The 24027-nt window shown below is 46.4% G+C and overlaps 1 protein-coding gene across 1 annotated transcript in view; it reads right to left on the minus strand.

Annotated features, from left to right (window-relative positions):
• Positions 1–756: 756 nt before the first annotated feature.
• The window catches only part of LOC112250885 (microtubule-associated serine/threonine-protein kinase 2-like), a 111544-nt gene continuing 88273 nt past the window's right edge, over positions 757–24027 (minus strand). Inside the window, 18 exon segments of the mRNA XM_042321591.1 lie at positions 757–2966; positions 2968–3187; positions 3310–3500; positions 3648–3787; positions 3875–3997; positions 4180–4406; positions 4652–4861; positions 11041–11363; positions 11793–11947; positions 12052–12161; positions 12690–12914; positions 13077–13242; positions 13829–13961; positions 14117–14255; positions 14608–14816; positions 15114–15415; positions 17948–18049; positions 23631–23840. Coding sequence (XP_042177525.1) covers positions 1076–2966; positions 2968–3187; positions 3310–3500; positions 3648–3787; positions 3875–3997; positions 4180–4406; positions 4652–4861; positions 11041–11363; positions 11793–11947; positions 12052–12161; positions 12690–12914; positions 13077–13242; positions 13829–13961; positions 14117–14255; positions 14608–14816; positions 15114–15415; positions 17948–18049; positions 23631–23840 — 5076 coding nt within the window. The 3' untranslated portion in view covers positions 757–1075.

Here is a 24027-nt window from a genome sequence, read left to right on the forward strand (position 1 = left end):
GAACATCCTACTTTTCCTTTATCATTTAAAAAACATGTCCCTTGAGTCAGGGGGTGTAGATTTGGTGAGGCTATCATGCAGCTACAAGGTGAATGGCTAGGCTAGGTATCCTAGCTACCACGACACATGCTCACACCCACATCGAGCTCTATTCGGGTACACTTGGCGGGTCCAGCTATAGTCATGGAAGGGCCAGTGGAGCGGATGGGAAAGGAGTTTACCGTGGAGCGCTATGATATACAACACAAAAACACCGCTTTAGTAGACATTGACAGCCGCTTCATTAAAATAGTGTGTTAAACAGGGACGAGAGGGTTCTCTAGCCAGCCCGCAGTATTATACTGTTAGAGAGACAGAGTGCAGCGTTAGACCACGAGGGAGTAATACTAATAATACACAATGTAATTTGCCTTTTTGTAAACTGCTGAGTGTGTAAACGTGAGCAATGCAGATGGTTTCATTAACAGACTGTTATGTATTTTATACTGATTGCGAAGCACACGCTACTTTTATTGCTGAGATACACCCTTTTCAGTCACGGACGACTGGAGACACACGCAGGCAGGCAGGGTGGAGTGGTGGGGTGCCATTTTGTTTATAAGGCACGACCTGATCTATTGGCTAGCTAAGAACGCACGTCGGACTACTGGAACTACAAGGGGAAAGGTAACGAGGCAGTATACTAGAAAAAACCATTAGTGCGGGCGTTTGTTAATCCTTCCCTGTGGATCAGTGAACTAACACGGTTTATTCCCCCCCGGGAGAAACAAACAGACTGACTTCACAGGATCATTAATCCATGTCTGAATGATAAAACACAGAATAAGAAGAACAAGAGAGGCACAGCGAACCTGGATGCCTCTGGGACATAGTCAGGGCAAAGATCTATCCCCAATCTCACTCTCTCTCTCTCTCTCTCTCTCTGTCTCGCTCTTGCCGTCCCTCATAATGATTTGTGTGTTGCAAAAAGTTTTGAATAAATTATTATTCTCATGCAGTTGTTTGTGGATTGAAGATTAAAATCTCGTGACAGCAGTCTGTATCGTCATGGGTGTTTCTTGAGTCTTGTTTTCTGCTACGTCTTCTTGCTGCTGGTTTTGTCCTGTGGGGTGGAGGCTGCGGAGGCAGGGTTGGGTCTCCGTGGGGCAGCTGGGTCTGGCCTCTTGCGCTGCTCCGAGGCTGCAGTAGGGGTCTGGGTGGGTGTGTTGGTGGGCCCCTGTCTTGGTGCAGTAACAGCTGTAATGGCTGCTGGAGTCTCCCTACTGCCTTGTAACCCCATCAATGGCCTCTCTGGGTGGTCCTGGGGCCCCGGGGCACAGTCTTTAGGAGGGGAGGCCCTCCTTTGTGGAGGGGGAGGGGGGGCTGGCTCAGTTTTGTAAGAGGGCTGCCGGGAGGGAGACTGGGAGGACAGGCGGGGCGGTGGCTGAGGGGCAGGGTGTCTAAAGGGGGAGGGGGAGAGGGGTGTGGTGGTGGTAGTGGTAAGGGGTGAGTCGGGTGTGGTCTTGGGGTGAGAGGGTTTCTGGTTCTGGTCTTTGGCCCTCTCAAAAGCCTCCTTGGCCCCAGGGATAGTGAGTTTGACGGGGCCCAGGAAGCTCTTAGCCACAGTGGCTAGCTGGGACACAACCTTATCCACCCCACTCTCTGACCCTGACACTTGGGCTGGGGGGCTGGGGATGGCATAGGATGGGGTGGGGTAGGCTGGGGTGGCGTAGGCTGCAGCGGCAGCGGCAGCAGCAGCCTGCCTCCGGTTGTCGGCCTCCTTTTTCTCCTTGGTGATGCCTGGGGAAGAGATGGATGTGTGGGCTATGTATCTGCCATCTATGGATCCAGTGGGGCTGGATCTGGGGGCCTCCAGGCCAGAGTCTCTCTCCTCACTCCATAACCCAGGACTACTGCTCTTCCCTCTGGGCTCAGGTTGCTTGGGGCTCCTCCATTCCTGATGTGAAGATGGAGCAGCAGGCTTCAGGAAGGTGTCCTTACTGATGGAGATGAAAGCACTGCCGGGTGTGGCGAAGGTGCTGGACAGGGGGCTCTGGGTGAACTTGGAGCTGGTGTCTGGAGCCTTCCCCTCTCTCCTCCCACAGTCATCTGAGGAGGCTGAGCCGCTGTCTTTCCCTCCCAGCGAATGAGCACTCTGAGTGGGCTTGTGTTCGGGGATTGTGGAGGGTATGGTGGCTCTGCTGGGCAGCAGGGTGGAGGAGGGGGACAGACACAGGGAGGGGAGGGTGCCCCCGGGTCCCGTGCGGGGGGCGGTGGCCATGACGGAGGTGGGGCGGAGCAGCGGGGGGGTGAAAGTACAGGTGTTCCTGCCCCTCCCGTCTTGGCTGTCCTCCGACCCCTCGTCTGTCTCGTCCTCTGAAGAGTCCACCTCGTGGATAGCATCCTGCTTCTGCAGTGACTCCCTCCTCTCAGCCCGGTCCTGTCTAATGGCTGACAGCTTGTCCTTCAGCTTGCTCTTCCCGGGGGCCAGCCCCAGGGACCCGGCTGCCGGTCCGACGTCCCCCTCCTGACGCCCCAGCTTCCTGCTGGAGGAGGAGTGTTTCTGCAGGCTGCCCTTCTCCACGGGGCCCCCGCGACCCCCCACCCCCGTCCCGACCCCCAGCACCCCCTCTCTCTCCCCAGCGGACTCCTGCAGGATCTGCAGACTGGGGTCTCTCTGAAGCATCTCCTTCTTAAACTCCTGGTGGGAGATGTCCAGGCTGTGTTTACGTCCTGTTACCACTACAGGCAGCTTCTTGTCACCTCCGGCCCCCGACGCAGAGGGAGACGAGGAGGATGAGGAGGAGGAGGAGGAGAGGGAGGAGGCAAGCTTCTCGGTGGATTGTACTCGTTTGAGGAGTGGGGAGCGGGGGGGTTCAGTGCTCTTGGGCCTGGAGATATGCCTGACCAGAGGAGGGGAGGAGTGGAGTTTCACAGGGAAAGACTGGCCCATAGAGGAGGAGCCCACAGCATGGCTGGGCAGGGGGAGGGAGAACGTTGGGGGAGGTGCTCTGCAGGGTGGGGGAGGGGGTGCGGGCCAGGGGGGATAGGGGGATGTTGCCGGCTGACTTGCGTCGAGGGGAACGGTACTGGCGCTGGAGCTTGGGGGCGAGGCCATGGAGGGAGCTGGGCCGGATGTGACCGGAGCTGGCTGGGGAGTTTGGAACACTGGAGCTGGGAGAGCTGCTCTGAGACGAGTTTCCCCCTACTGAGAAAACACAACACACACAGTCAGACCTTTACGCATTTATAATCATCACCTTTTATGACCTTTTCAAGACCTTGTGCAATGTTTGTGTTTGTGGCCCCGTGTGTGTGTGTGTATCTTACCAGAGTGTGCAGAGTCAGGCGTGGAGCGGTAGCCAGGTGTAGGTGACCTGGGGGACAGGTGTGTGGGGGACCCTGGTCCACTCTCTCCAGAAGACAGGGAGCGGTTGAGAGAGGATAGACTACGGCTGGTGTGGAGCAGAGACGCCTGCTTGGTGATCTTCCTGAACAGAGAGTTCCTCTTCTTGCCGCTGCTAATGGAAACACACACGCACACAGCTGAAGAGTTAAAAAGACACAAACAAACAATCCATTTAACAGAATTTATGTTCCGTCTACCTTGACTTCTGAGAGGAACGGTGCATGGTAAGTGTGTGAGATCACTCAGCTAAGAGACCAACCTTTCCTGGCCTCCATCTTTGGTCTTGGTCTTTTTGTTGCGACGCGCCATCTTGGATTTGGAGCTGGTCTTGCGGGCGGGGCCTACCTTGATGGAGGTGTTCTCAAAGGGCGTGGCTGAGACGGACACCTTACCACCGCTCTGAGGGTAAGACACAACACGTATAAGAAAGGAGCTAGAGTGTGTGTGTGTGTGTGTGTGTGTGTGTGTGTGCGTGCGTGCGTGTACCTTGAGGATGAGCTCCACCACCTCAGTGTGGACCAGGCCGTGGACAGCCTCCCCGTTCACATGAGTGATGAGGTCTCCTTCTCTCAGCCCTGCATCATGGGCAGGACCACCCTCCTCCACATGCTGAGAGAGACAGAGAGGGAGAGAGAGAGATTGAAAATATACAACATATCACTGGCAACTCACTGGTAACTCTGTCTTTGAATCTGATGAAGAACCGGATAACCAGTAGTGTCTTCTTTACGCTCTTTTAGTTTAAGGCAATAAGCGTAAAGAAGCCAGTGTTGTTTGGGCCTACTACTCACCCAGACTATGTGATGTACGGTGTAGATATCCGTGTCTCCCATGTACACCCTGATGGCCCGGAGGGTGAAGCCGTACTTCTTGCCCGCCCGGTGGATGATGATGGGGGGTTTGATGTTGACTACGGCCGACGAAAGGTCTCTACTCGGGGAGGAGTCTCTGGATGAGGGATTGGAGGAGAGGGAGTGGGGTGACATGGGGCTGGCCAATGGGGAGGCTCCATGGTGGTCTAATGAGAGGGGAGAGGAGATTTGATAGGGAGAGCAGACCAGTAGTAAATAGAGTATATACATACACACCTGTATTATATTACCAACAGTTTTACCTCAAGTTTTGAATGCTAAGGCCAAGAACCAATAACCTCAAAACAGAAAGAAATGCAAACAGAAACACTCACACAGAAAAAAAGTACTCAGACACGCCCACACCACACACACACTAATTATCCCTCCCCACACACACCCCCATGTTTACCTGGAGGGATCATGAGTGAGAGCGTAGTTGCCGAGGCAGACTTGATGACCTTGTTGAGGGGTCTGGACTGGGTGTGTTTGTCCGTGTCTCCAGACAACAGTCTGTGGCGGGCCCTCCGAACTGCCAGGTCACTGATGGCCTTAGGGGTAGAGGTAGAGCTGTCTGCTCCCGACACTGTACCACGCTCCCACACATCTCCTGAACTACCCGCTATGGAGAGAGGGGGGGGGGAGGAAGGGCGGAGAAGAATAGAGAGGTAAATAGAGAAAATAGAGTACCAGGTATATAGCAACAAAAAAAATAGAAGTGCACCTATAAATCCGTGTTCAATATGTAAATCTATTGCAGAGTATATTTATTTGGACAGTGAAGCAAAAATGTGGATCCATACCTCAGCATTTTGGATTTGAGATCAAATGTTTCCTGAGGTGACAGTTCAGAATGTCACTTTTTATTTGTGGCCCTGTGTGGCTCAGTTGGTAGTGGCACATGCAATGACAGGAATGTGGGTTTGATTCCTGGAACCACACACATGTCAAATGTATGCAGGCATGCCTGTAAGTTGCTTTGGATAAAAATAATCTGCTAAATTAAATATATTGTAACTAGTGGTCCATTATGTCTTGCAACTCATTGGGATGGCAGTTTGTTTTCGGTTACACTGAGTGTACAAAACATCCTAATATTGAGTTGCACCCCCTTTTGCCTTCAGAACAGCCTCTATTCGTCGGGGAATGGACTGTACAAGGTGTCGAAAGCGTTCCACAGGGATGCTGTCCCATGTTGACTCCGATGCTTCCCACGGTTGTGTCAAGTTGGCTTGATGTCCTTTGGGTGGTGGACCATTCGTGTTACACACGGGAAACTGTTGAACGGGGAAAACCCAGCAGCATTGCGGTTCTTTACACACTCAAAACAATACACCTGCCATCTACTACCATCCCCCGTTCAAAGGCACGTACATATTTTGTCTTTCCCATTCACCCGCTGGATTGCACACAGACACAATCCATGTCTCAATTGTTTCAATGCTTAAAAATCCTTATTTAACCCGTCTCCTCCCCTTCATCCACACTGATTGAAGTGGATTTAACAAGTGACATCAATAAGGGATCATATCTTTCACCTGGATTCACCTGGTCAGTCTATGTCATGGAAAGAGTTCCTAATGTTTTGTACACTCAGTGTATTTTGCCAAATAGTAACTGAATAATGACTGGAGTAATTTTATTTCTAAAGCCTTATTTGAACGGGATTAGTTTTACTGGGGGAGGTCGGGTAGAGTAATTATGTGCATGAGCACAAAACACCACATCTGTAATTTTAGTCACGTGAGAATCTGTCATGTCAGTAATTTTCACATGGCGGGAGAGTAATAATTCCAGCCAGAATAACCTACTGTTTTTTGGCAAACTCCAAGGCCCTCTGATAATACTGATCCAGTGAGAACTGACATTGTTTTGAGGGGTATTACAGTGTTTAACAGGTGCTGGTCACAGTTTGGGTAAGAACATTTTTACCAGCATGTTAAATGTGCAACCAGAGGGGGAAAAAACTCTAGACTACCTTTACTCCACACACAGTACACACAGTACAAAGCTCTCCCTTGCCCTCCATTTGGCAAATCTGACCATAATTCTATCTTCCTGATTCCTGCTTACAACAAGCAAAAACGAAATCAGGGAGCACCAGTGACTCGGTCAATAAGGAAGTGGTCAGAATACGCAGATGCTAAACTACCAGACTGTTTTGCCAGCACAGACTGGAATATGTTCCGGGATTCTTCTGATCGCATTGAGGAGTACACCACATCAGTCACTGGCTTCATGAATAAGTGCATCGATGACCTCATCCCCACAGTGACTGTACGTACATACCCCAACCAGAAGCCATGGATTAGAGGCAACGTCCGCACTGAGCTAAAGGGTCGAGCTGGCCCTTTCAAGGAGCGGGACTCTAATCTGGAAGCTTATAAGAAATCCCCCTATGCCCTCCGACAAACCATCAAACAGGAAAAGCGTCAATACAGGGCTAAGATTGAATCCTACTACACCGGCTCCGAAGCTCGTCGGATGTGGTAGGACTTGCAAACTATTACTGACGACAGGAAAGGGAAGAAGAGCCGCAAGCCTACCAGACGAGCTAAATAACTTCTATGCTCGCTTCGAGGCAAGCAACACTGAAGCACACATGAGAGCATCAGCTGTTCCCGACTACTGTGTGATCACACTCTCCATAGCCGATGTGAGTAAGACCTTTAAACAGGTCAACATTCACAAGGCCGCGTGGCCAGACAGATTACCAGGACGTGTACCCCCCACCCCCTCTTTTACGCTGCTGCTACTCTCTGGTTATTATCTCTGCATAGTCACTTTAACTCTACTTACATGTACATATTACTTCAATTACCCCAACTAACAATTGCCCCCGCACATTGACTATGTACCGGTACACTCTGTATATAGCCTCGCTACTGTTATTTTACTGCTGCTCTACAACCATTTGTTATTTATTTATTACTTAACACTTATTAAAACTGCATTGTTGGTTAAGGGCTTGTAAGTAAGCATTTCGCTGTTGTATTTGGCGCATTTGACAAATAGAAATGTATTTGATTTCAACATGGGAACAATGATGCTTAAAACAAAGTGCTATGCACATAGCCTACAGATGAATGATCTGTCAACTTTCTCAGTGCCTCTTTCTCTTTTAAAAGTTTAAGTGGCTGATATTGTGCCAATGAATTGATCAATTCAAAAAATACGTCAGTTAATGAATGAATGAATGAATGGTTCTTATTGACAATATTAGGCCATATCTAGACAAGTTGAAATGCCTTCAAGCCTAGAACAGACTCCAAATCAAATCAAACTTCATTGATCACATACACATATTTAGCAGATGGTACTGCGGGTGTAGCAATAACGGTACATTTTGAATGAGAAGATAAAAAATAATTAGTAAAACGAATCCTGTCCGAATCATCCTCTGGAAAAACAGACATGCCCGGTTAATAATGACATAACCTGTGTGAATAGGGCTTAAGTGAGTAGATAAGATGTTTCGGAACACTTCTAAATTGATCCTGATAATGCCATGCTTTTAAAAAATCATGAATGAATCATGAATAATGATAAGTGAGATGCAGTTGAGAGTATACAACTAAAAATATTTTGGGGAGGGTATGACCTTTGTGCCTCTGTAATCCTCTCATTCATCATTATTCACAATTCATTCGTGATTATCCATAATCATGGTAGCCTCCACATGATTGTAGAAGAGTATCTTAAATAAGAATTTTAAATAAGACATTGGTCTTATCTCTCCCCTTCCCATCAAAAGATGAATGCACTAAATGTAGTCGCCCTGGATAAGAGCATCTGCTGAATGACTAAAATGGCAAATGTAGAAGTGTTCAGAAACATCTTCTATTCTTAATTACAATAAAAGTGACTCCAAAATGGCACAATTTATTATTCACCATTCAGTTTATATTGTGAAAAATATAATCCAAAACACAACCAAAACATTTACATTTTAATCATTTATCAGACTATCCGGAACGACTTACAGTGCATTCATCTTAAGACAGCTTGGTGAGCCAACCACACATCACAGTCGTAGTAAGTACATTTTTCCTCAATAGAGTAGCCATCAGCAAAGTCAGTGCTAGTAGGGAAAAAAATGTAAATGCAAGTGTTAGTTCACGAAGGGCAAGGGTGTTATTTTTCAAATGTAATTCAACACTTTTTTTTATGGGGAGGATACAAATGCTCCAACAAGTTTGTAGAGTCACAAGCTTGATGTAGTTAATGCATGCAAGGAATATGGGAGCCTAATATAAATATGTAGCTTCGCTGTCCAAATACATATGGAGGGGAGTGTATTTGTATATACAGTGGGGTTTGAAATGATTGACACCCTTGAGAAATATGAGCAAGAATGACTGTATAAAAATGTATTCAAATACTGAGCTATATTGTATGCTTAAACAATTGGGATATTGTTGTCACGCCATGACCTTAGAGAGCTTTTTATGTCTCTATTTTGGTTTGGTCAGGGTGTGATTTGGGTGGGCATTCTATGTTCATTTGTCTATTTTTTGTATTTCTTTGTTTAGGCCGGGTGTGGTTCTCAATCAGGGACAGCTGTCTATCGTAGTCTCTGATTGGGAACCATACTTAGGTAGCCTTTTCCCAACTGTGTTTTGTAGGTAGTTGTTTTCTGTTTAGTGTTCAGCACCTGACAGGACTGTTTCGGATTCGTTTCTCACTTTGTTATTTTGTTCTAGTGTTCAGTGTAAATAAAAATCATGAACACTTACAACGCTGCGCTTTGGTCCGATCCCTCATGCAACGGCAACCGTTACAATTGTCATATTTTATACTAATACAATTGCTCAGAGAAAGAGATTCTGTTTAACAAGTAATCATCTTTTTAGCAAAAAGGTAGGGGTCAAAATGTACACCCCTGTATTCAATACCTCAACTTGCAAGGATAACGGCAGTGAGCCTTTTTCTATAATGTTAGAGAACACATTGGGAGGGATCCTCCATACAGAATCCTTCCTGATCCTTGATATCCTTTGTCTGTGCTTATGGACTGCCCTCATAAATTCAAACCACTGGTTTTCAATGAGATTCAAGTCCGGAGACTGAGATGTCCATTACAAAATAGATTTTGTGGCCAATTAACCATTTCTTTGTGGATCCAGATATGTGCTTGTGGTTAACTGTCTTGCTTTTGGCACTTGATCCCTGAATCCACTTGTTTAACAAGCCACGCCTAATTCTCTCATTCTGAAATAAAAACATTAGTTCACAGATAGTAGTTAGTTAACTAGTTAACATTTCACACAGATTGCCAGGGTCCATTAAAGCAACTAACGCATTCTAACTTGAAGAACGGCAAAGGAGACGTATACCAGTTAATAAACAAGTGGATTCAGGGATCAAGTGTAGCTGGAGCTGGGCCTGGCTTAAGCTGGATGCCAGTAGAGGGGAAAGAAACACCACACATTCCTCAACACAGTGGATTAAAAGAGGTATGCCAGGCTCTCTGCCTGAAAGAGATCAGTTATGCCAACAAAGTGTATCATGCTCTGCTGGCACATTGTAGAACGGATGTCCACAGGCAGAAAGTGTACTAATGTAATAATGTGCAGTGTAGCCCAAATATATTGTTTTGATGTGTTGAACTTGACAGTAACAGTTTTGTGTGAGTGAGGGGGGGGTCATCTATTTTTTTACTCAGTGAAAATTATTTTTGCACACATGTAGTTTTGTGCACTTGATCAATGTCTACTATAATGACCACTTTCATTCTATTTCTACTTTAAGATGTTTTTTTCTCTCCAAGTGCAACATGTGTGTGATCACAAGCGTTCTATTATGAAGGCTGTCATGGCTTACTGCAATATTAGTGTATTGTTCTTTTCTCAAGACTTGAGTGTCATTTGCAGTAAAGTCTAGGCAACAAATAACATTGGATTGCTTTCCTTACATTTTTTTTTAGCTGCGAGTTAGGTTCACATTAACCACTTTTTTATTTTACACACAGATCATGAAGATCCTATTCTGAAAATGAACCTCATACTGTAGAGGCAAAAACATGAGTTCACAGATAGTAGTTAGTTCATTAACTAGTTAACATTTCACACAGATTGCCAGGGTCCATGAAGCAACTCACGCGTTATAACTTGAAGAATGGCAATGAGTCGTACACCAGATAATACTATAGCGAATTGGTAAGGTTACTTAGCTCATCTGATGTTGTAACGTTAGGTAGCTAGCTGTCTGACTTTATTAGCCAGCTAATTTTCAAACAATAAACTCAATTATTTGATCAGCTAAGTTGGCTAATGTTGCCCAACATTTCTCTGGCTAGCTAACGAATAACGTTAATTCGATCCAGCTACTATAGCAAGATACTTAACAATGCTAACATGATTGATTTGTTGCACCACACTTTCTCCCTCACCTCAAACTTTCCAAATGCCAGTTGTTTTCGGATACAGCTCATGAAGTACGATTCATCACCTTCTCACCCCCGTCTCAGTGGTCAGGCTTCTCACCTACCTCTTCGCACGCTGATTCTGTAACTAGCAAATTGGTTGTCTCTTCTCTCTTAAGTATCGTGCTGCATTCTGTTGTTATGTGAACGATTGGCTGAGACTTGGATACAGCCAGTATTGCTTCAAACGCTCATCACTCGTTTGCTTACAGCCAGTAGTGATCCAATACCCCCCCCAAAAAAAAAAAAAAAGATCTACACGATTCACGTAGGTCACATAAACCCGAAAGGTGACTAGTTTGCGTCCCTGGTCATGTGAATGTAATCAAAGCAGACACCCATCTATAGAATGAGTATATTGTTTAGCCAGTACTGACGTGTGAGTGTGGCTCTGCTGAGCTGGCTGGTGATGGACCCAGGTGTGGTGGGGGACTCGACCAGTTTCAGCTCTCTCTCTATTGGGAGCTCTGGGATGGAGAGGGGCAGCTCCTCACTGCGGGGTCCCCTGACTCCCCCGGGGGTCTGGCTGAGCAGGCTGGGGCTCTTACGACTGGGGGCCACCCCTCCTTCCTCCTCTGAGGAGATGGCGAAGCGTGGCATCTCGATGATGGCGGAGCAGCAGCGTCTACGCACAGCCAGAGGAGGGCTGGAGTCACTCTCAGTGTGGGACGACTCCGAGACGGACAGACGCTTACGCAGGCTGTGGGAGGGAGACACATGAGAGGGATGTTACAAATGCAGAACATACCGAATATAATGTTTATCAAAAGGTTGTGTCAACTACCCTAACTAAGTTTATCGAATATAATGTTTATCAAAAGGTTGTGTCAACTACCCTAACTAAATAAAGTGCTAGGGATTTAGAATCTATAAGGCTACAGTTCTGTTGTTGGTGATATTTCTCATTCTTACTCATATTTTTTAAACTGCATTGTTGGTTCGGGGCTTGTAAGTAAACATTTCACTGTAAGGTCGACACCTGTTGTATTCGGTGCATGTGACTTGTAAAATTGGATTTAATTTGATGCAAGACACAGACACCTCCTACAGTGGAAGACTTAAATAATTAGTATACACGATAGTAAATTAGGCTTTGGTTTGCTGGCCTCAGAAGAGCCCCTATACTCACATCTCAGGTGACCCCACCAGCCAGGAGCGGTCTCTGGACTTGAGCCCACTGAGGCTGTCGATGCGCTCTCCTCCCTCCTCACTGAGGCTGCGCTTGGTGGGTGGGGGGGCCCGCTTCTCCTCATGAAGGGAGAGACGCTCCATACTGCTGTACACCTACACAGTTTTAATTACATCGAGTACACGGAGTGATTACATTTGCAGTAGTGGCGGTTGTGTGTGAATGTGTGTATGTATGTGTATCTGCGAGCGTGGTTTACCTTGCTGAAGCGGGGCGAGCAGGAGGAGAACTGGCGCATCTCTACGTGATCGTCATCGTTAGTGTCGTCCTCATCTTCAGAGTCCATGTGGTGGTACCTGTCTGAACGGGCTGGAGAGAGAGAGAGAGAGAGAGAGAGAGAGAGAGAGAGAGAGAGAGAGAGAGAGAGAGAGAGAGAAAAAAGAGGAAAAGAAGATTAAGCTACATGACAAACTCATTTTCATGACACAGTACCCGGAGACTGGAAGATAGAATAAGCGTGTGTAGAGCAGTTATGAAGGGTAAGCTCTATGTTGAAGTACAGCGACTGTTTAAACAATATTCTATTATTTCAATGACTATGGAGTGTGAGTAAAGGAATAGCAGGGTGGGTTCAGGGTGTGTACGTCTACAGAGCCTTTGGAAAGTCTTCAGACCCATTGACTTTTTCCACATTTTTGTTACGTCACAGCCTTATTCTAAAAGTTTTCCCCTCTTATCAATCTACACACAATACCCCATAATGACAAAGCAAAAACATGACATTAATTTAATCCATTTCAGAAAATAAGGCTGTAACGTAACAAAATGTGGAAAAGGGGAAGGGGTCTGAATACTTTCCGAATGCACTGTATATCATGTAGAATAGGTGTGACTTACTGTCAAAGTAGCTGGTGTCTTCCTCTGACTCCAGCTGAGGGATGAACTCTGCCTTCTGTCTCAGCAGACTGTTCCAGTCCAGGTCATAAAAGAACCGGTGTTGCTTCACCTCGAATGCACTGCCTGTACCCAGCCTCTCCAGAGGGTTCTGTCTGAGGAGTTTGCAGATGAGGTCCTGGGCATCGTTAGGAAGAGCCTCCTCCTCCTCTGGCCATATGATCTCATCTACAGAGACAGAGAGCAGAAACTCTAGTCAGATGCATTTTTTCCCACATTTGTTCAGAAAACAGAGCAACCACTTTTCAAAAAAGAAATTCTGTCCTTTTTTTCTCCGTTAGAAATGCAGACTCCTGTGTTTAATGGGCTCCTGTTATCTCTGGTGCTCACCACTGATGACCTGTCCAAAGAGCTCCTCTGGCGTGTCTCCAAAGAAAGGGGCACAGCCCACCAGGAACTCATAGAGGATGACCCCCATGGCCCACCAGTCTACTGGCTTCCCATAGCCCTGTCTCAGGATCACCTCTGGGGCTATGTACTCTGGTGTACCACACACCTGGTAACACACACACAGGGGGGAAGGGTCAAGTATAGGCAAGGAGAGAACTGAAAACAGCACACGTGCCTTGGAGGCTGCTGCTTTATATACATAGACTTGAAATCACTGGCCACTTTAATAATGAAACACTAGTCACTTTAATAACGTTTACATTTGTATTTTGCATTACGCATCTCATATGTTTATACTGTATTATATTATATTCTACTGTGTTTTAGTCTATGCCACTCCGACATTGCTCGTCCAAATATGTATATATTCTTAATTCCATACCTTTACTTGAGATTTGTGTGTATTGTTGTGAAATTGTTTGATACTACTTGTTAGATATTACTGCACTGTTGGCACTTGAAACACAAGCATTTTGCTACACCCGCAATAACATCTACTAAACGTGTGTATGTGACCAATACAATTTGATTTGATACACTCTTAACGGCACAATGTTGCATTCGTTCTCATACCTGTACACATCGCCATACACTTCTGTCATACACATTGTTATACATAAAGGAAGATTGAGTGACCAGTGGCAGAGTTAGGGTGTTATGTGTTGGGGCGCCAGAGGTGTCTCTCTCTGTACCTGTTTATCCAGGAACTCCCTGGTATCCTTCTCTATGTGTCCTTCATACAGGTTAGTGGTGAGGCTCATCAGACCGATCTTAGACAGGCCAAAGTCTGTCAGCTTGATATGGCCCATCGAAGTGATCAGAAGACTGCAGGAAGGAAGTAGGGAAGGAGAGAGAAAGAGAGAGAGAGATGGAAGCATTGTGAGATGGTGAATAGCGCTTACAGAGGGTGAATTGCTGAAGCCCATGAAGTATCAGAATGAAGTTGCAAGACAGATACAGCCTTCTTGTGTGTGTGTTACTTGTCCGGTTTGAGGTCTCTGTGTACGATGCCATAGTTGTGGAGGTACTCCAGTGCCAGCACGGTCTCAGCGAAGTACATGCGTGCCATGTCCACAGGCAGAGCCCCAATGTTCTTCAGCAGGGTGGCACAGTCACCACCTGCGGAGGGCAGAGGCAACAACAGTCAGTACACATGCACCCCCACTCACAAGCATGCGGTTGGAAGAAACGGTGTCAGTGTGTACACAATGTGTAAGGAAGAAGGGGACCGCTTCCCGATTCTACTAATTAGCTGCTCATCAGGGCCTTGATCAGCTGGATCAGGTGAGTTTGGAGCAAAAGCCTACATAACTAGTAGCTCTCCAAGGAAAGGGTTGGCCAGCCCTGATGTATGTCAACTGTGTGTATGATCAGCTGTTACTTTCGACATACTCCATGACCGTACAGCGGTGTCCATTGTTGTTTGTTTGCTTGCTTGTGTGTTTAAATGAGCCTTATGATCAGCCCTTACCCTCCACATACTCCATGACCATACAGAGGTGTCTGCGTGTCTCAAAGGAGCAGAACATGGAGACCACGAAGGGGTTCTCAGCAAAGGTCAGGATGTCTCTCTCTACAAAGGCCTGCTGGATCTGGTTCCTTAGGATTAGGTTCTGCTTGTTGATCTTCTTCATGGCAAAACGCTGACGCGTCTCCTTGTGACGCACCAGAAACACAGCACTGCAGAGAGAAATGGTTGTGGGACAGAGGAGGGGGAGGGGGAGGGAAGAAGAGGGAGAGAGTGGGAGGGAGAGAGAGCACAAAAGAGAGAGAGAGATGGAGGGAGAGACAGGGGTTAGAGAAATTGAGAGAGAGGGGTGAGAGAGAGATAGAGAAGGGGAAGAGAAGATAAATAATTAAAGGGTATCATGATCATTATCGTCATTGTCATGGGCTAACACACCCATGGGGACGCTTCAGTCTTAATCTACTGTCTTGTAAATGTACAAGCCTGCCTCTCTGGCTGGCTGCCTTTACCCGTAAGCCCCGTTGCTAATGAGCTTGATGTTCTCAAAGTCCTCCTCCCGTGGGGCCTTGGTTTTAGGGGGAGCTACAACAGGTACCGTGGCCCCTCGACTATCCACAGAGTCGTCTGTCTCTGGCGTGTCTGGGTTCCCACTGTCGTAGCTGCTCAGCTGGGCCATCTCCTCCAGGGGATCTCTGGTGAGACCCAGCTGGCTGATGATGTAGCGGGGGATGTCTGACTTGATGCCCTGGCCCTCCTTGGCATGGCCCTCTGCTGCCTCCAACAGGTGGTAGAACTCCTCCGGGTCAAACTCCTGTACACCAGGGAGATACCGAAGGGGGAGGGGAGAGGGAGGGAAAGGAGAGGGTGGATTAGAGAAGATGGTGTTGTAATCTGCCAAAGTCATGCAGCCAATGCAATACAGGTTGGGATGTGTGTGTTTGTTTGTTTGTTTGTTGTGGCTCACTGGCTCAACCACAGCACAAATCATGAGCGCATAATCAAGAGGAGGTAATGAGAATGTACTGCAAAAGAATCCACAACAGCACTGTACTGTACTGTATAGTATGTGAACACTCCTTTATTTCCTTGTCATCTGACAAAGACTTTCTAATAATAATAATACATGTAATTGTATAGCACTTTTCCTTACAGAGTTATCTCAAAGCTTCACTGAGGAAAAAAAAATATATATATACAATACAAACAACATACATTTTGAATCAAAGCAGGTAAATTAGCAATATTGGGCAAGGTGCTAAATACATTTTATATTGGGACTAGGACTGAAAAAGAAAAGTCTGTAGAAGTGGGTTTTAAGGCCCATTTTAAAAGCTCTGAGTGATGGAGCGGCTCTCAGATAGCCTGAGCACAAGTCTCTTTAGCGAATATTCCACTCCTTGTCATTGCCAAAGAGACTGGCCTTTCTGTCATCTTCAAATGTGAACATTCTATCATCAATGAGCTACAGAGAACAGAGGAGTTGATCCTGATTCGATAACCCTCACAGCTATCCTCCAATCACAGCGATTATCCAAATATTGGAATTCCATAACTTTTTTCTCTCCACAGAACACGTTGGTATGCGGTTGCTAAGCAAAGTGTTTTGTTTGTCCAGACGAAACCAATCTGTCCAAAGCTGCTAGCGCACATCTAAATTCTCAAACTAAATACAGAGCTACTGCAATTCTAACCACAAAACCTCTGCTTTGATTTTAAGCCTCAAAATACAACAACTTGCCTAGCTAACAGCTAAATGTTTAAAAAAAAAACTTTGTTATAATTTAATTATATCTTAGAGGCTCACCATGTTGTCATGGAAAATATTAATGATATTTCCAACAACTGATGAGCAACTCCGCCGTAAATCCAGCTGTATATTGAATGTTGAGATTGCCGAAAGGCAGTCTCTTTGGCAATGTCCTGGAGTGGAAAGGAATGGAATGTTAGCTAAAAAGACAGGTACCCAGACTAGATCTCAGATGGTCAGGGAGAGCATTACATAGGCGAGGGGTTAGGTAGCAGAAGGGTCGGTCCCCGATAGTTCGGAGACATGTTTCAGTAGGGAGTGGCTGGAGAGGAGAGTGTTAGGTGGCTGATGTAGGTGAGGCTCACTCCATTCAAGGCTTTAAATAAAAGCATTGGAATTTTTAGGTCGATCCTGTAGTTGACCGGTAGCTAGTGGAGTTGAGCCAGGATCAGGGTGATGTGGTCAGACTTCTTGGTCCTGGTCAGGACCCTGGCAACACTGTTCTGGATTAGTCGGAGCCTCTGTAGCGATTTGGCTGGGAGGCAGAGGTTTCCAGCACTGGTGACCTGCTTGGTTTTCCCAATAAGCATAGCCTCAGTATTGCTACTGTTCAACTGGAGGAAAATCTCATTCATCTATGCCCTGATGTCCTTTAGGGAGCTGCTGAGTTTTGCTAGGGCAGAGATGGAGTCCAGTTTTGTGTTAATGTAGACCTGGGTATCGTTAGTGTAGCAGTGGAAGTTGATGTTGTAATCTTGGAGGATTTAGCAGAGGGAGCATGTAAATTAAAAACAGGATAGGCCCCAGCAATGACCCCTGTGGGACACTGCATGTGACTGCAGACTCCTCCGATCTGGACTTGCCGATATGTATTCTACCACCCAGTGTACCCCCACCACCACCTCTCTCCAAGCTGTGTGTATGTCCATTTGTAAAAACCCATCTTGTGTGTTGTCACAGGATCGGCTGCATGTGATTAGTCAAAAATACAGACGTGAGCAATGTGGCAGCCTCACACTCTCTCCACCCCCCTCTCTGTCATTCCCTCTCTACCTCCCAGCTCCAGAGAGAGTGATGAGGTGGAGGGATGGTTCCAGCTGCTTAGCCATGGAGGAGGAGGAGGGGGTGATGAAGCACCGGATAGGCCACCCCACTGCCCTCTCCCTAGCTGGGCAGAGAGCAGCCGCATGCTTGGGCTGCTTGAGAAATGGAGCTGGGTGGCTGGATGGATGGGAGGGAGCTCCTATGGGTGATACATAAAGTATGTGCTGTAGGCTGTTGCACGTGCAGTGCATCTGCCTCTGAGGACAGATGACAATAATAATAATGGTTGAGTTGCCACACAATTAGGAGTAAATGGCTAGGTGCCTTATTAACTATAGGGAGAAAATGACTGTCTTTTGCAAATAGGAACCCATTTATGAGAAAAATAAGAACATGTATTTTTTGTGTCATCTTGAAAACCGTGACATAGACATTCATCGTCTATCTCCCTCCGGTAAGCACTTAGGTGTGAGATGTTCATTCATTTGAAGGAAGCATTGTTGGGAAAACACCTCCAATAATTCCCCGTCTCCCCCCTCTCGTTCCTCTTACCAGACATTCCAGCAGTCGTGCCGGCCGAGCGATGACGATCATCAGCTTCCTCACCAGCTGGGTCACAAATGTGACTTCCACACTCTCAGAGCGCTCGTGAGCCTAGACACAGAGAGGAGAGAAGAAGGGTTAGAAAGTACACTGGTAGTATGAAACCATCAGTACTACTTGCCGCAATAGACAGTCACCTCAGAGGTACATGGGGGAAAGATAGAATGGTGTTAGTCTATACATGATCAGAAAGATAGTTTATACACAATCAGTAGTATATAATCAAATCTACATCAACCAGACTTGGTTTTTCGTATAAAAACAGCTTCACCTATCTGTCCATTTTCATAGATGACACAGGAAAGAGGATGAAAAGATACATGCAGTCGATACACTCCATTATATGGGTGGGTCTAATGCTGAATGTTGATTGGTTAAAACCGCATTCCAGCCGGTGTCTATTCCACAAGTTAACACTGGCTAAATCTAAGACGTTAAAATGCCTATTTACTCTGTTCCATCTGACTGCTCAATCCACTGTCTCATCAACCCAGCCAGGCAATTTATAAACTTGATTTCCACTATAAAAAGCATCTAGATATTATCTCACATTTCTTTTAGACTAACATTTAGTTTTCAAAAGCGGATATTTGTATAAACCTTGCTGTCTGTCTCTCCGACATTTGCAACATTGTTTCAATATTCATATTCGATCTCCTGCTGTCCCATAGTATGGAACTTGTCGTTAGACAAACACAGTCAGAGTTTCTCAGCCAGTTGAAATCATGAATCAGCTGGCACCATTTTTATGGATAGATACAAAGAAATGTCAATTGAAAAAAGGTCAAATGAAATGAAGTGCAGCTGGTTTGCAGTCTTTCCAGCTTCAGTTTGAAAATATTTTGTCAGATGTGTTGTTGGCTAGCTCCTCTGAACCACAGTGTCCTGATGAAAGAGCACATTCTCTATGCCAGGCGAAATCGCGCCTCATTAGCTCACTGTTATGGATGTGTCCAAATCAATGTCATTGGAAAACAGCCTAAACAAATGGAAATGCCATCACAATGTTGTTATTCTGGCTGCAATGTTTGACGTGACTGTAAGTTAGCCGTAGTTGGCTAGCTAGCAAGCAAGAGATAAGAACCTTGCCAGTCAGTATGGCAATAGAACATTTAGAACAAACTGCTGGGTCGCGTCCATAGGTACCAGAACAAAAAGACAGAACGACTAGGTCGGGTCTCTGGTGCAACGCTCGTCGCTAAATGAAGACCAAGGTGCAGCGTGGTAGGCGTACATTTTCTTTTAATTTTAAATGTTCCACCAAAACCAATAAACAACTCAATGAACGTAAAGCTAGGAGTGCAAACACATGCAACCAAAGACAAGATACCACAACAGAAGGTGGGAAAAAGGGCTGCCTAAGTATGATCCCCAATCAGAGAGAACGATAGACAGCTGCCTCTGATTGGGAACCATACTCAGCCAACAAAGCAATATAAACATAGATTTCCCACCCGAGTCACACCCTGACCTACCAAATAGAGAATTTAAAGGATCTCTAAGGTCAGGGCGTGACATCTGTCAACCGAACTGATAGAACGAACAACCAGCCGGCTCGAGTAGCAACCCTAGATTTGTGTCGGGACGATATTTTGTGGAAGGATGAAATAGTTTTAATAAATTCATAAAAATAAAGTTTTTAATTTAAAATATGTCAATCATTATTTGAATATGTTGGTGACCCATTGTATAAAAGTGAAGCCCTTGAAGCCATTGTTTGGAGGATATCTTGGCACGGTTTTCTGGCCCTCTACGAACACCCGTGCCAATATTTCCTCCAAACACCGGCTTCTCTGGCATTATCACTTAAACATACAATAAAGACTGACACTGAGAAGCAGATAGCTAGCTAAAGCAGAATGACCTCACTGATACAGTGAAAATATACCACGGAACATGCTGTCAGTTTGGACAGAGTAATTTACCACAGAAAACCACCTAGAGAGCACCTCTGATACTTGAAAACACTGAAGGGGGGGAAGATAGACAAAGTGTGTAAAACACACATCCATCAGGTAGATATAGTGGATATAGTGGCAGCCTAATAGAGAGCCAGAGACTGTTAATAAACAAGGCCTGGCCAGGTGTCCGTCGGCCACGGGCTAATAGAAACATCCCATAGTGACAGGCAGGTAGCTAGACAGACAGACCAGGCAGGCAGGCAGCTAGGCAGGCAGGTAGACAGAAACACACACACACAGGCAGGCAGGCTGACCAGGCAGGCAGCTAGACAGGCTGCTAGGTAGGCAGGCAGCAGGGGCCCTAGGGGCTCCAATCAGCTCCTGAATAATTTACAAAGGTAATGAAAGCGCCAAAGTGCTGAAGATGGAGGGAGGAATGGACGATCTCCTCCCATTATAGACAAGTGATTGGTGAGTAATGGGCAGCGGTGGGACCGTCATTCACACTCACAACGGCTAATTAACTACGCTGTGTCAGTGTGAGAGACAGTGTGTGTGTGTGTGTGTGTGTGTGTGTGTGTGTGTGTGTGTGTGTGTGAGAGAGAGAGGGAGAGAAGAGTGTCTCCAAGTACACAGACAAAACGAGTATCGTAACGGATATGGACAATTTTCCAAATATGATTAGGACACAAGTATTTTTTGTAATTATCCGTGATCTGAGAAAAGTCATTTTCAGCTGGCAGCACACATCTCTCTTTCACTCAAACAGTGTGAAGGGCTGTGTGCTCCAAACAACTATTGGCTAGTTCATCTGTCTGTAAAGAAACAGGCAGGGTATCGGTTGAGCCAGCTGCAACGATTGGATTAGAATAAGCCGCTCTCCCTCTGCTCTCATTTCACCACAGACAAAAACACACGGTTCTGTTTCACTCAATCGCAGTCACCCGTCTCAGGGCACAACTCCCCTTCTCTAAACATTGTGTACGAAGCAGAATCCGTAGCTAGTCATTGTTGTTCCATCTAGTTATTTCCTGTTGACTTTGCTGAGGTTATATGGTCGTTTTGTCTGTCGATGTGGCGTTGTTTAGTATGCCCACTGTCTGTCCATATAATTATTCCATTGCTGACAACATCTGTCGTTATATCGTGATCCAAACCCATACTTGCTTTGCTATTATTATTTATTCTCGCCCAGGCATGTTTACCGAGCGACATATCATTAGAAAATAAAATGACAAATGTAGTTTATTTTTATGATACAAATGTTGTGGCATAAGTGTCAGTAGAGAGAAGTTTTGCTCCTCTGGAAAGTGAAACAATATATTGGGGCAAGCAAATTAGCCTACCTTCATTTAAATCTGTGTCTGGAATAAATGCAGGCACTAGTAGCCAGCCATACATTAGGCTATTTAGTAGCCTATTTCGTTGATAATTGAATAGGACCAAAGTAAGTTTTCATCTGTCGGGTCGTCTAACAATGTGTGTCAATGAGTGAAGGAACATAACGATACGTTCTGAGTGATAGCGCAGTAATATGCACTTGAGGTTTAGACTTTACCAGCATTTAAAGGGCACGTCCGGGTTTTCCGATCAAGAGTAAATCTGAATCCGAGTATCAAGTGTGATAAAACGGATACGATCGGCACACCCCTAGTGTCTCTGTATGTGTGTGAGTGTGTGCAAATGGGTGTGGCTTTGTGTGTGTTGTGCGTCTGTGCGAGTGTGTGCATCTTCTAAACTGCCTGTAAAGACCTGACTACCAGTGAGTGATGGCCAGCCAGCCAAAGGACCACCTCTGACACACTGTGACTGATGGAGAGTGCTGAGCAGGCAACCTAGCTAGCTAACTACCTCATTCCCCACCTCAGGTGACCTGGGCCTCTGAAGTCTACACAGGGGTCCTTCTTGGGCCAGAGGCGGGGGGTTGCTATGGCGACAAGTCACTCAGGCCCGAGGTCGAGGTAGGGGTTGAGGTGGATCAGGTGGTCTCCTGTGACGTTTTTTAAATGGTGTCGCCGCGTGGGGTGAATGGATATATGGGAATGGATGGATGGCCTGGCCTGGCTAGAGGAGGGTTAGAGTAGTGGCCTGGAGCTGTGACAAGACAGAGACTGAAAGGGGGATAGGGTTAGAGGGGTGAAGAACAAGACAATGGAGAAGAGCACTGACCGCTACATCTGGCTCACAACATGGACTGACTGCATGTAGGTGCCATATAACATACACTGAATCAACATACTAAGGTGTGCGGCAGACAACATATGACAAGAGGTCCTTTTCCAAGCCAAAAAAGTTGAAGTATGCAATAGCCTACCATTTGTTACTAAATAATAAGCATCAACTTTCACAATGCCGATCCCTTGTCACAGATATACCTGTAACCAACCAAGACGGTCCAGCAGAGACCTTGACCTGACCTCAGTCCAAAAAGCGCCCCCCCACCCCCCAACCGCAAACAGACAAGACAACAACTTAACTGGAAAAGCGTTGTGATCACACTCCCATGTGAGTGTGCTCCACTTCCTCCTCCACTCCCTCTGCTCCAAAACATGTTGCAGCACCTCCTCTTCCTCCAGCCTCCTCTGCCACGACACACGACACATCATCCTGGGCCAGATCGATGGAAATAACGGGGAAAAAACGCAACGCTGGCCATCCGGATCCCTCCGCTCTGGGTACCTGTTCACTGCCTCATTCCACAGCACGTTTATATCGCCGCCACCTACTGCGTTCTGCTAAGCCCCCCGAACCATGTCGCCCAATTAGTTCCGTGAAGGTGATACAATGTTCTTTCTGTTCTCCAAATGTGGCCAGCATGTGGCTCTCGTGGGGTTAATACTCTGTCTGCTTCTTTCTTTCTTTCTTTCTCTCTCTGTCTCTCACACACAAACCACATTCTAACAGGCATCAGCCCTAACACAGGATGGTTTAAACAGCCAATCCAAGACTGGAAAACTCCCCGCAGACCCCTCCTCTTATGGCTTCATCCCTCGCTCGCTCGCTCCCTCCCTCCCTAACTTTGTCTCTCTCTCTCTCCCCCTCCCTCCCTCCCTCTCTCCCTTAGTCTCGCTCCCTCTTTCTCGGTGCACCCCTCCTCCTGGGTGTCTGGGAGATTCATCAATCACCTCTGCTGACTGCTGGGCCATGAAATTAGCATCAGGGACAGGAGACCCCCCCCCCCCACCCTCCGTCGACTGGGGGCGCCGGGCGAGGCCACTAGGAGCAATAATGTCACAACCATGAGCACCCCGGCACTGTAACTGAGATAACAGAGACATCAATGACATCACACACACTATTGAACGTCCCTCAAATCCTAACACAGACCAACCCGTCTTGTGACTAACATATTGGTGGCATGTGTGGGGGAATGTGTCCCATATGGACAGAAAGAGAGAGAGAGAGATGGGGGTGGGAGGGGGAGAAGGAGAGAGGAAGGGTGTTTATGTTTTTCTGATGACCTAAACGGGTCAAAGTGGTGTCCTCATCCTATGACATCACGGTGTGTTGACAAACTGCATGACAGACTTGACAGGCTTAATGATGATGAGTGAGGACCTTAGTGAAACAATGTGTGACGGGGGTTAACAAACAGGTGTCTAAATGAACACGAATTGGACGATATCGTCACTTAATTAATTGTTCTACTGATGTTGGCAAATATCAGTGCAAAGGATGAAACTCCTCAAATCCACCTTAACTCCCAAAATTAAAACAAACAGTCCACTCACGTCTTGTAGCAGTTTCTCCAGGTTCTCCTGCAGCTCGTAAAAGTAGTGTGAGGTGATGCAACCCTCGCGGCTTTTATCCAGGCAGTCTCTGGACAGCTCTATGACCTGGTGGTGTATGAAGCTGAGAACCCCATCGGCCAGGGGCATCACCTTGTCAGGAGCCGAGGACGATAGGAAGTCAGCCAGACGGTCCTCCATCTGAGCCGTGGCCTGGGGACGAGAGGGGGGAGAGTTGACTCACATACGCTCACCTTCCAGACAACTCATAGAGAGCTTTATTACAATTGAAAAGCTCATTGAAGGACTGTCATAAATTGGTTATGATTTTAATTCTAGGTATTTCCTTTCTGAATGTATTAATGTCAACTAAGTCATAATAAACAAATGTTAAGACTGA

The sequence above is a fragment of the Oncorhynchus tshawytscha genome, linkage group LG01 (genome assembly GCF_018296145.1).
Source record: "Oncorhynchus tshawytscha isolate Ot180627B linkage group LG01, Otsh_v2.0, whole genome shotgun sequence".
Classification (NCBI taxonomy): Eukaryota; Metazoa; Chordata; class Actinopteri; order Salmoniformes; family Salmonidae; genus Oncorhynchus; species Oncorhynchus tshawytscha.